The sequence below is a fragment of the Cetorhinus maximus genome, chromosome 22 (genome assembly GCF_964194155.1).
Source record: "Cetorhinus maximus chromosome 22, sCetMax3.hap1.1, whole genome shotgun sequence".
In the NCBI taxonomy this organism is placed as follows: Eukaryota; Metazoa; Chordata; class Chondrichthyes; order Lamniformes; family Cetorhinidae; genus Cetorhinus; species Cetorhinus maximus.
The window spans coordinates 31,377,063-31,390,539 of record NC_135900.1 but is presented as its reverse complement, the minus strand read 5'-3'; the positions used below and the strand labels follow the sequence as shown (position 1 = coordinate 31,390,539).

The 13,477-nt window shown below is 40.2% G+C and overlaps 1 protein-coding gene across 1 annotated transcript in view; it reads right to left on the bottom strand.

The window, feature by feature from the left end:
* Positions 1-13,477, bottom strand: part of asz1 (ankyrin repeat, SAM and basic leucine zipper domain containing 1) — a 128,225-nt gene that overhangs the window by 95,684 nt on the left and 19,064 nt on the right. The window contains exon 3 of the mRNA XM_078568564.1: positions 5,312-5,434. Coding sequence (XP_078424690.1) covers positions 5,312-5,434 — 123 coding nt within the window. The remainder of the gene's footprint in view (positions 1-5,311; positions 5,435-13,477) is intronic.

The following is a 13,477-nucleotide window of genomic DNA, read 5'->3' as shown; positions in this document are numbered from 1 at the left end:
AGCAAGTGAGACAGGTAGTGCCATGGTCAATGATGATAAGGAGATGATATTGAGCTATGTAGTCGGGATGATGAGAACATGACTGGGTATCTGGAAAAAAGCAGGAAGACAGCGTTCTGAAGATCAGTACACCAAAGACCCAATATACAGACTCAGTTTGAGCCCATGGAAGAGGATCAGAGTGAAGGTATAAAGATTATCGGTGAAGCTTAGAGAAAGTGAGAAGTTTCAAGTGCCTGGTGTCAGAAGATTGACGTATGGAAATGGAAATTAAGCAACTGATTAGCTCCTTTGGAGTAATTGAAATAAGTACAGTGGAATGTTATGTAATAGAGAGGTATTGCTGAAACTGAAAGGAAGAATCTACAAGACAGCTGAGAGACCAGCCTTGTTACATAATGTAGAAACTTGGGCAATATCGAGAGGAATGACAACTGGATACTAACGAGATGCGGATGCTGAGGTGGATGTATGGAGTGATGAGAAAGGACAAAGTCAGGAACCAGTACATCAGAGGCTCAATGAAGATTGTGGAAGCACTGAAGAAAGTAACCAATAAGAGACTGAAATGATACGATCACCTGTTGGGGAGGTGAGTGATGGAGATGGGATTGCCAGAAAGAAGAAAGAGGAGAAGGCCTAAGACTAGATGGAAGGATGTGCTGGTGACAGACTTAAACACAGTGGGATTGATAGAGGAATGGCTGACTAACAGGAGGAGACGGAGAAGGGTGATCAACCAGCATTGCGGCGGCCCCAGGTAAAATGGGAGAAGCCGGAAGAATACAAAGATGAAAGTGACAAAGGCGGCATAAGTCATTGATGTTACTGTCCCTTTTATCCCAGGGGCTTCAATTTTGCCAACCTGCCTAATATATGGTACTTTATCAAACACCTTTTGAAAGTCCATATACACATTAACTGCACTGCCCTCATCCTAATTGGCCCCACTATTCCTTAATGACCTTAATACTATTAATATGTTTATAAAATACCTTTGGATTCCCTCTTATGTTAGCAACCAATGCACTCTCATATTGTCTCTTTGCCTCTCATTTCAATTTTTACTTTTTCACTGTACTTTTGATATTTGGCCTGATTCTCCCTTGTATAATCAAGCTGACACCTGTTATATGCCACTCTTTTCTGCATCATCACACTCTCTAACTCTTTTATCATCTAGGGAGCTCTGACTGTGGCAATGTACCAAGATTATACTCAAACCATAGCTTCTTTAAAATCCATTGTTCTGCTTCATTTCTGTCTGCCACTCTGATGCTACTTAGGCCAGATCCCCCCTCAATTCGCTGAAATTAATCATCCTCCAGTTAAATATTTTTACTCCAGATTACTTATCCTTCTCCCATAACTAATCTAAATCTAATGATACTATGAACACTATTTCCAAGTGTGACATTCCCAACTTGAACAATTAATTCTAGGTCCAGCAATGCCTCCTCCTTTGTTAGGCAGGAAACATGCTAATCAAGAAAATTCTCCTGAATAAACTTCAGAAATTCTGCCCTTAATAATATCCAATTCACTATTGGGACAGTTAAGGTTTTTATGTCACTACTCTCAAGTTCTTGCACTGTTTAGTAATTTCTTTGCAAACCTGTTCCTCTATCTGCTTCCTGCTTTTTGGTAGCCTATAAAATACACAAGTAGCGTAATAGTCATTTTATTGTTTCTGAACTCCAACCAAACAGATTCTGTCTTTGGCCTCTCAAGGACATTCTCTCTTTCTAGCACTGTAACACTCTCATTAATTAAAACTGCCACGCTTCCTCCTTTCTATCCTTCCCCATCTTGCCTAAATACCTTCAATTTAGGAATAGTAAACATCCAATCCTCCGTCTTTGAGCCATTTCTGCTAGTTACTGCCGCTACATAATATTCCCACGTGCAACTATAGCTCACCAACCTTATTAGCCGTGTGCATTTAACTAATTCTATATTATTTCTAAACCTGTCTCTCCCAGCCCCGATGACATCATATGGGTTTTAAATTTGAGGAATTTGGTGATCTCAACAGTTTTTTTTTTATTCTTTCGTGGGATGAGAGTGTCGCTGCAAGGCCAGCATTTGGTGCTCATCCATAACAGCCCTCAAAGGTGATGGTGAGATGCCTTCTTGAACCTAAAGGACATTAGTGAACTAGATGGGTTTTTTAATGACAATCCAATGGCTTTATGGTCATTAGTTTTTAATTCCAGATTTATTAATTATGCAGGCACCATGGTGTGATGTGAACCTGTGCCCTCAGAGCATTGGTCTGGACCTCTGGATTACTAGTCTAGTAACATTATCACGATGCCGCCATCCATTAGTTAATGTCACTAATCATTAACCAGTGTACTTCTGCTGCAGCTGTGAATTTTTTTTTTCCACATCTGAGTTCAATTACGTCTATGAATTCCTTTAATGAAGCCATCAAATGTTTACACAAAAATATTGCTTTTAAATTAACAGGTACAGAATAAAAGGATGTCAAAATTGCTCTTCATTCCTTTTAGCTGATCTTAAAAAGCAATGATAATGGGAATGCATACAAATTGCTTTGGGTATAAATACCATTTACATTCCCTTAGCATTGTGAGCAACAATGTGGTAAAGTGAGTTAGCAAACTATCCTTTCAATTCTTTGACCTCAAGTGAAATCTAACGTAGGCCAAAAGAATAAAAACCTCTTTAGAAGTTATTTTGACCCCATTTCTATTGCGTATGGACCCATAGCACAAAAGCAGCACTAAATTTATGATCTTGCTCAGGAAGGCCACAAGACCCACAGCTGTACGAAATGGAAAACGTCATATTTGCAGCCAGGGGTTTTTTAGGGGGGAGGGTGGCGAACTGGTGTTGTGCTACGGGAGCTGGTTGGAAGAAGACCTTAGTTTTCTGAATTAGTGAATGGCCCATTTTCTCATATGATTCACAGGAGGAGGCAACAACGACCTGGCTCAGTTTCTGAGTGAACACACACACAAACATTCTACATACAATGACTGAGGTTGGAGTGATTTTGGGTCAAGGTGGTGTAGGTTGAACAATTTCCTATCTATTCTGTAGATTATGCTCACTCTTGTGGGTAATTTGCTGGAGGTGAAGCACTATATTGCAGCAAGGAAAATGGAGCCAGTGCAGTGACCCAACCTTATCTTACTCCAGTCTTCACTGAGGTAGGGTCTGTGATGGTTTCGTTAAGTGAGGATCACGGCTTGCACGTCATTGTGGAGTAGGTAGAGGATGGTGACAAATTTCTGAGAGCAGCCAAATACGAGGAGGATGCTCCTTAAGCCATCATGGTTGACAGATTCAAAGGCTTTTGTATAGTGATTGATGCTGCTCCTTGCATTTTTTCAAATTTGTCATACAAGATCTTTGAAAATTAGGATCTTTTTCATATTTTGTGAGCCTCCTCTCAACGAAGACAGACATAGACAACAAAATTCATCATAGCCTCCAATGTGTCAGCTCAGCCTTCTGCTGACTGAAATGAAGTTTATTTGAGGACCGGGATCTCAAACCCGAGGCCAAGGTCATGGCTTACCATGCAGCAGTGATCCCTGCATTCCAACATGCTTTGGAGACTTGGACACCCTACAGCAAGCACCTCAAAGCACTAGAGAAGTAACAACAGGGGTGCCTTAGCAAGATCCTCCTAACTTGGTGGCAAGAAAGGTGGTCCAACAGCAAGTGTCATCTCCCAAGCAAACAAGCCAAGCATCAAGGCACTAGTCACTTGTTCCACCCAGTGGAGCTGGTTTCATGTCATTTGTATGCCTGACACCAGACTCCCGAAGCAACTGTCCTACTCGGGACTTGGCTGCAGCAGGAGGCTCTCAGGACAGTTGAAACACTTTAGGGATGTCCCTGAAGGGATCAGGCATCCTGCCAACTCATTGGAGTCCCTGGCTTGTGACTGCCGAAATGGAGAAGCTTCATTCGGGAAGAGACCGAACACATCAAGAAACTTCATTGGGAGCACGCAGGAGCGAAGTCGAGGCATGGGAGAAAGCACACAAAACTCCAAAAACCTCATCTATCTGAACTGTCAAGCATCACCTGCCCCACATGTGACAGAGTTTGAAGATTGCACATTGGACTTATCAGCCATCTCAGAATCCATCGAACCAGAATGGAGGCAAATCATGCTCGATTCCATGCTAAATTCAAGATTCTTTCACGTTCTGCCTTATTAATTCAAAATCTAATTCAATCAGAATGTTTGAAAGCCAATTTCATTTCATAGGCAGGAGGTTTCTTTGACTCATTTATCTAAATATCCTAACATTCTTCAGCTCATTGGGAGTTTCAGGGTCCTGGTGATTGAAGAGCCTGTCTTAATGCATCTGGCGTCTCGCAAGATCTAGGACCCCTCTGGATGCATAGGTGTTCCAGAATGTTCTTTTAAGAAATGCTTCAGCTTCCTGCCTGGCTCCAAGTCCTCACAGCAGCAGGTAGCTTGGATTTTAAAGGAGTGTTTGTTATATGTTGACTTTCATAATGTCTAGCCATTGCTCCTGTTTGCAATCTTCCTATGGTTTTTGTATATCGCTGCCTTGTTCCTAAGATTCCTGAAGTGTTCCAAAATGATTAAAGAATAGAATTAAGCAGGTATAGAGTTATTTCATTCAATGTCTCATCTTCCTTTGGTACATCAACATTTAGAATCTGATTATACAAAATAGTTTTTTCCCCCAAATCATATCCTGAGTTATTTTCATAAATACACTACTAATGCATTTTCTATTCATGTGAAGTAATTAGATTTTATTGCCTCTCAGATTAGCAGCTATTTTTGTTTGAAGCAGGATCCTATAAAACAGTGTATTCCTTTCAGTCAACTTTCATCAATGCCCCATTTACTCTCTATCTGACATTGATCTTCATTTAATCCAATGTAACCAGCGCAACCATACAGCAACAAAGTTATTTACTGGTAGAGATTTGATTTCAAAATGCTTGCTCCTCGAGGCTTATTTGAAGAAAATTCTTCTTCAGTTATTGATGCAGTCATCTTACTGGTTCACAAAGTGAATCACAACACAAGCACATGTTAAAAATAATCCAGTCTTTAAGAACTTTCCTCATACTGTTTTATACAGAACTAAGCACCAACATTAGATAATGCACCTTCGACGATAACACAATTGACTTCCAGCAATGAAAATCTAGTTCTATTTTCTGAAGTTGAAATACTTTGTAACGCATGCTTAAACGCTATTTAATTATTTTGGCCCTTTCATTCCAGTCACACACTTTGCACAGGCATTGCAGTCAACCCACAGTTCAGAATAAAACTTCTTACCGTTTGCAAAACTTGCATTAGCACCTCTATCGAGAAGAAGGCGAGTGATTTCAAAGTTAGCTACACTTGCAGCATACATCAATGGAGTCCAACCAAAGCCAAAACGTGTTTCCACATCTAGGCCTGTAGTAAAATGTGTAGGTTAGAACATCAGGTTTAAAAATAGATCTAAAGTTTATATTCTAGAATGGCTATTAAAATTATTTTAATATCCTGTGTTTCTAATATTTATTCATGTTCCCAAAACATTTATTCATGCTGGCGGGATTTCATGTGCCCTATAGAGATATTTTACAAAATTGCAAACAAAGATCAATGAAAAGTTGCAGTTTAATTACCACTTTGTTCATAAGGGCAATCAATCAAGCATGCACTATTCAGTTTCACAGGAACTTCTCAATATCCAAATATTTCAACATAGCCTTTAGTCGTAACTATGCATTTTAAAATTACGGTAAGCTGAAATAAAATAGCGATGAGCTTCAAATCCTATTTAGTTTGCAAGAGGACATTGAGAACTGCTTAGCTGCCTTGTGAAATATTTACTCAATTGGTTGTGTTACAATCCCAGCTGATGTTAATTCAGGACAAGTCAGATCCCAGAGTGAAACCTGGCTTGATAGATGCTGACTTTTTTTTAAAGGAACCATGAAGGATAGTTACTGAACAAATTCACTTGAGTCTGCTGATGAACTTTTAAAACAAAGAAAAATGAACTATATTACACCAGACAAAAATGTTGGGAAGATCTCCAAACAAACACAAGACAACGATTCAAATTTCCACTATTCCATGACCCTAGCAATATCTTTATAAACACATAAACCAGTGAAGTGTTACCATTAGCTTGACAAAGGCTTCTCACTTGGGACTGACACAGTTCAAATGGTTTCCTTCCAGCAAATTGCTGAGCATCACTTGATGCTTCTCATTCAACTCGTATCGTTCCCCAAGACACCCAAAAACTGCACTCCAAACTCACTTTTCTTCAACTGCAGAACAAATAAATGAGTTCCCTAAACTCAGTCTTCCAGGAGCACCTCTGCTAAACTGATCACTTTACTGAGTCCTATAACTGATTATTCAGCTAACGACTGTCCCAATATCCTTGTAGTTTTTCTTCTCAAAGAACTTAAAATCCTGTCTTCTCTCTCTGATACACACTGAACACTCCTCCCTCAATTCCAGTCTTTTTCTGTGTCTGCGTCACTGGATGACTGTCACTAGGCAACAGTAAATATTTTCTACATTTTTGCCCCAGGATCACTGAACTTTCAAAACCTCATTAAAAAAATATATATACACACATACATTAATATATATATATATTATATATATATATATATATATAATTTTATACATATATATATATAAATAGGAATAAACATTTTAATATATAATATACACACATACAAATAAACCCAAAAGACCTGAAGCCTTTTAGTAAGTCTATCCAGGCTCCCAGGCACCAAGGTTCATAAACAAAACCTCAATGAAATTGAAACCATTTTTTACCTTTCTTAACACACACATATATATTTAAATTCAACTTGACATTATACATTGTTCATAACAGTAGACAAAAATACCACAACTGTGTTACTTGCAAGACAGTATTACATCAGTGATCTTATCCGCTACAGGAAATGATTTAAAAATAAGAACACTCAAGGATCTTAAACAAAGACTTGAGCAATTTCTCAAAATTTCTCCAAAAACCAACACAGCAATATTTGACTGGTCGTCAGGGAAGGTTATTCCCCAATAAGACAACAAAGAGCTTCTTAAAATAAGCTGTGCTGCTTTTGTCAAAAGGTCCTGGTTAATCCTAGAAAAAAGAAACATTTTTCAATTAATAGCTCCTTCCATGATGAACCACATCTTTACAAACAGGTGTAACCAGAGTGGATGTTCACTTTGTTTTATTCAGAAGCAAATCAAATAAACTGATACAGTCAACACAAATGATCAAAATAACAATTTCCTCAGAAATTAATTACAAGTTGACAACAAAACCTAAATGAAACAAGATTTGGGGTAGAGTTTCCACTCTGCTTCAAAATGTGGTTTGGTTGGCTTCAAATTTCTACTAAAATTTATCTGTATAATTTATTTATTTTGCATGCTATTTGCATAATCATAAACATACAATTTTCTATGAACAATTGCAATCTGGCCGCATAATAGAATGCAATTGCTTACTTTCTATTGAAAAGAATTCCTTGATCTATTTGTAAGTAGTAATCTGGTGTAGATTTATTAATACAGCTACAAATGTGTATTGTCATGAAGAGATATTAACGCCTATAATGTTATTGGAAATTATTATTTTTTAAATAGAGTTGAGTGGTGGTGTCTGTGTGTGTCTTAATTGGAATAAAGCCAGCTAGTCTGGGTGCTTTGATGCATAGTAGTTTTGAGATGTTAATTAGATAAACATAAGGAAGTTAAAAGGTAAGTGTAAATTTGCACTTGTTGAATAAAGCATTCATGAGTGGGAGTAAAATCTTGCACCTAGCCGCCAAGCAATATGTTTACATTATTAATAAAATTAGTGGGATGAAAATGTTATTGTTAGAAAGATGTGACGTTAAAAGCCTAGGAAACAATGGAAAATTTACATTCAAAGGGAAAGCTAGGTATAAACAGAAAGGAGTTTATGTGTGAGAGTCAGAGGCATCCAAGATCTATCCAGCCTGTAAGCCAACAACTGTCTGCAAAGGAACCAAATTGAAAGGAACCTCATTTTGAATTCATAATATCAAATGTGCTTTGCCTGGTGTCTGTTTAAAGTCTATGGGTTATTGTTGTCTTGGTGAAGATTTACCTGGGAGTGATTAATTTGGGGAATTGTTTAAAAGTTAGTATGGTAGTAATTTGTAGACATGTGTACGTGTTTAATTTCTTGTTAAAGTAATAAATGTTTAATTTAGTTTTATATAAAAAACCTCTTGAGGCTTGGTGGTTTTATTTCTGAATTCAAAGCTGCATCTCAAACATAGCATCTGAAAATATAGGTTATGACAATTGTTTAAGTTTCCATCTGGGATTTAAACAACTCTGCCTTTACCAACTGCTGTGTCATAACAGTATCAGTAAACATTTTTTAATTACATTTTTAATTGCAATGTTCAATCCTCCACCTGCATGTGACCTGATTCAAGATCACTGAAAATGACTTAAAAATTATACTGACCCAGTTAATTGTTTTATTGGTGTAACAATACTGAGTTTCTTAATAAATTCAATATTTTCTTGTTATAAAAATGTGTTTAAAGTGTGCCTACTAGTGCCTGTGTATCTAAGAAAATTAGTGCAATTTGAATAGCCTTCCCGAACCAGTGAATCTGGTGGACTCTCACACTTTTGACCTGGAGCCCATTTAGTGACTGGGCCTGATTTGGGAAAATTGATTCATGGCCTAGCCTAAAAAGACTGCAAAAAACTCAAGCACAGGTGGGTTTTTTTTTGCAACTTAATTTTGTGTTTAAAGTTCCAATCTTTTGCACTGGTTCCTCCCCAAAGTCCGTTAGTGGGTGTCACCTCCCAAATCCACCTAACTTTTCTGCAAATCCATGTGTGAATCCCTCCAGTCAAATTTCTGGCCCTTATCAAAGTCACAAATTGTTGGGAGGGTGTTGTTACAGAACGGTGTCTTTTAAAGAAGTCTTCAGTAGGTTAACTATAAGTCTTTAATAACTACTTGAACTAGTTACACAAGTACAGTAAAGGGTACAGTCTAGGAGGTATCTCCATGCTTAGTTCTTTACCATCACTGCTTAATACCAGGCTGACTCCTAGTCTGGATCATGTGCGTGCTAATATCACTGTGTGGGTGGTACTGTACTCAGTCCCACATTAATTCTAAGTGCCAGATCCTCATACTCCACAAATGATACTGGTAAACCATCTCCTCCCACTCTCACACCATCCTTCTCAATCTGTTAGTAGCTTTTGCTATGGTTGACCACAGCATCCTCCCCTTCCAGCACCTCTCCTCCATTGTCTGGCTGCATGGGGCTGTTCTTATCCAATTCCACTTCTATCAATGCAGTTCAGATCCTTGGTACCCTGTCTGATATCACGGTCAACTTAAGCTCCAAATCTTCTCTGTCCCCAAGACTGCCTACCTGTGTAACCTGTCTCTGCTCCTTTCTCAATGCATACCCAGCTCTGAAACCCTCATCCAATGCCTTTTTTTCCTTTTTTAAAAATTCATTTATCGGATGTGGCATCACTGGCTAGGCCAGCATTTATTGCCCATCCCTAATTGTCCTTGAGGTGGTGGTGAGCTGTCTCCTTGAATAGCTGCAGTCCATGTGGTGTAGGTACACGCACAGTGCTGTTAGGCAGGGAGTTCCAGGATTTTGACCCAACAACAGTGAAAGAACGGTGATATATTTTGAAGTTAGGATGGTGAGTGGCTTAGAGGGGGAACTTGAACGTGGTGCTATTCCCATGTGTGTGCTGCCCTTGTCCTTCCAGATGGTAGTGGTCATGGGTTTGGTGGGTTCCTGCAGTGCATCTTGCAGATTGTACACACTGCTGCCACAGTGCATTGTTGGTGGAGTGAATGAACATTTATGGATGGGGTGCCAATCGAACAGCTTGCTTTGTCCTGAATGGTGTCAAGCTTCTTGAGTGTTGTGAGAGCTGCACTCATCCAAGCAAGTGGAGAGTATTCCATCACACCCCTGACTTGTGCCTTATTGATGGTGGACAGGCTTTAGGGAGTCAGGAGATGAGTTACTCGTTGCAGGATTCCTAGCTTCTGACCTGCTGTTGTAGCCACAGTATTTATATAGCTAGTCCAGTTCAGTTTCTGGTCAATGGTAACCCCCCGGATGTAGATAGGCTCAATTATTCCAATGCTCTCCTAGCCAGCCTCCCACCTTCACCCTCTGTAAACTTGAGCTCATCCAAATGTCTGCTCCCCATTTCCTAACAAGCCATCCCCATTGCTCACTAATCTGCACTGCCTCTGTGTCTGCCCACACCTTGTTTTTAAAGTTTTCAAATTTGTTTTCAAATTCCTCCATCTCCCACTCCCTATCTGTGTAACATCCTCCAACTTGCAGAGATCTCTACATTCCAATTCTGACCAGAGGAGAGTGCGAGAGGAGGACCCTGGGACAGGCAGTCAGCAGCACCTAATGGAGAGTGCAAGAGGACGACTCTGGGACATGCACTCAGCAGCACCTAGGGGAGACTGTCAGAGAAGGCCCCTGGGACAGGCAGTAAGCAGCACCTAGAAAAGAGTGCAAAAGGACCATCCTGGGACAGGCAGTTAGCTGCACCTAGAGGAGAGTGTGAGAGGGGGACCTGTTTCTACCTGTCAGAGCCGAAGTGTGATGTCAAAGGAAAATAGGTAGGTGATTGGGTGGGTGTCTCTTTTGACTGACCAAGTGATTTAAATCAGGAGCCTTTATTGCAGCTGCAGAGTACAGTTAAGAAATTCACTTTTAAAATATTTAACATCCAAATTATTTAATTAAATAGTATAGAGATGGCTGGGCAGGCGATGTGTTGCAGCTGTAGTATGTGGGATCTGGTGGATGCCAGTGCGATCCACAGTGACCACATTTGCAGCAAGTGTTGGCTGCTCACTTAAGCTCAGAGCTGATGAGCTGGAGTCCAAGCTGCGGACACTGTGACACATCAGGGAGGGGGAGAGTTACCTGGATAATGTGTTTCAGGAGACAGTCACACCCCTTAGATTAATTACATCAAATTTGGACCATGGTCAGGGACAGGAGGATGTGACTGCAAGTGAGGCAGGTATGGGGATCCAGAATTTAGCTTTGGAGGAGTCTCAGCCAGACCTCGTCCAATAGGTACAAGGTTCTTGCTCCCAGTGTGGACGAGGGCACAGACTGCAGAGAGGATGAGCAAACTGACCACAGTACTGTGGTACAGGGCACCATTTAAGTGGGGGAAGAAAAGAGAAATGTAGTAGTTATAGGGGATAGAAAAGTTAGGGGAATAGATACTGTTCTCTGCAGCAAAGACAGAGTCCCGAAGGCTGTGTTGTCTACCTGGTGCCAAGGTTAGGGACATCTCTTTTGGGCTGGAGAGGAACTTGGAGTAGGAGGGGAAAGATCCAGTTGTTGTGGTCCACGTAGGTGCCACCGATATAGGTAAGAGGTTCTGCTGAGGGACTACGAGCAGCCCGGGGCTAGATTAAAAAGCAGAACCACAAAGGTAACAATCTCCGGATTACCACCTGAGCCACGTGCAAATTGGCATACAGTAAATAAGATTAGAGAGGAAAATGCGTGGCTCAAAGACTGGTGTGGGAGAAATGGTTTCCGATTCATGGGGCACTGGCATCAGTACCGGGGAAGGAGAGAGCTGTTCCATTGGGATGGACTTCATTTGAACCATGCTGGGCCCAGTACCCTGGCGAATCTATAACTAGAGTTGTAGATAGAACTTAAAACTAATTAGTGAGGAGGAGGGCTCAATTGAAGGGAAGTTTTAAAAAAATCAAGAAGAAACGAGAGAGCAGAGGTGCAGGGAAATGAAGAGGTGAACGATAGTCAAAGTATGACAGGAAGGGGTAGAAAATATAAGCAGGTAAGTGCAACAGAAATTAGAACCAAAATGAGTAATAATGGTAAAAAGTCGAAGCTTAAGGCTCTTCATCTGAATGCACGCAGCATTTGCAACAAGATAGATGAGTTGACAGCACAAATAGAAATAAATGAATATGACTTGATAGCTATTACAAAGATGTGGTTGCAGGGTGATTAAGACTGGGAACTCAATATTCAAGGGTATTCGATATTCTGGAAAAATAGGCAAAAATAAAAAGGAGGTGGGGTAGCGTTGTTAATAAAGGAAGGTATCAGTGCGGTGGTGAGTAGTGATATAGGTGCAATAGATCGTGATGTGGAATCAGTTTGTGTGGAAATAAGGAATTGCAAGGGGAAGAAGTCATAGGTGGGAATCATCCCCCAAAGTGTTGCTTCTGTAGGACAAAGTATAAATTGGGAAATAATGGAGGTATGTAAGAAGGGTGCTACAATTGTCATGGGTGATTTTAATCTGCAAATTGACTGGACAAATCAGATTGGCAGGGGTAACATGGAAGACAAATTTGTAGACTGCATCAGGGATTGTTTCTTAGAGCAATACATTGCAGAACTACCTGGCAACAGGCTATTTTAGATCTAGTAATGTGTAATGAGGTGGGATTAATAAGAGATATCATAGTTAAGGATCCTCAAGGGGGCAGCAATCCCAAAAGGGTGGAATTTCAAATTCAGTTTCAGGGCGAGCAACTTGGGTCTCAAACCAGGGTCCTCAACTTAAATAAGGACAATTACAGAGGTATGAAGAAGGAGTTGTCTAAAGCAGACTGGGAAAATAGACTAAGGAGGAAGTCAGTGGATGAGCAGTGGCAGACATTTAAGCAGATATTTTATAACACTCAGCAAAAATTTATCTTGGTTAAAAAGAAGGGCTCGATGAGCAGGATGAATCACCAGTGGTTAACAAAGGTGGTCAAGGAGAGTATCCAATCAAAAACTAAGGCATTCAAAGCGGCGAAAAGTAGTGGTAGGCCAGAAGATTGGGAATTTTTTTAGAAACCACCAGCGGATGACTAAAAAGCTAATAAAGAGGGAGAAATTGATTATGAAAGTGAATTGGCAAGAGCTTCTATGAATATATAAAAAGAGAGTGGTTAAAGTGAGCGTGGGACCCTTGGAGGACACGACTGGAGAATTGATAACGGAGAACAGGGAAATGGCAGAGAATTTAAACCAATATTTTGCATTGGTCTTCACGGTGGAGGACCGGATAAACGAGGAGCAATTGGGAGGAAAGATCTTGTAACAGTCTTCATCACGAGGGACAAAGTATTTGACAAACTAATGGGACTAAAGGCAGTCAATTCGCCAGGGCCTGATTGGCTGCATCCAAGGATTTTAAAGGAACTGGCTGCAGAGATAGTGGAGGCATTGGTCGAACTATTCCAGAACTCACTGGATTCCGGGAGGCTCCCAGCGGTTTGGAAAAGCGCTAATGTGATGCCCCTGTTCAAGAAGGGAGACAAAAAGCAGAAAACTATAGGCCAGCTAGCCTAACATCTGTCATTGGGAAAATGCTAGAGTCTATTATTAAAGAAGAAATAGGATATTTAGAAAAGCTTTACGCAATCAA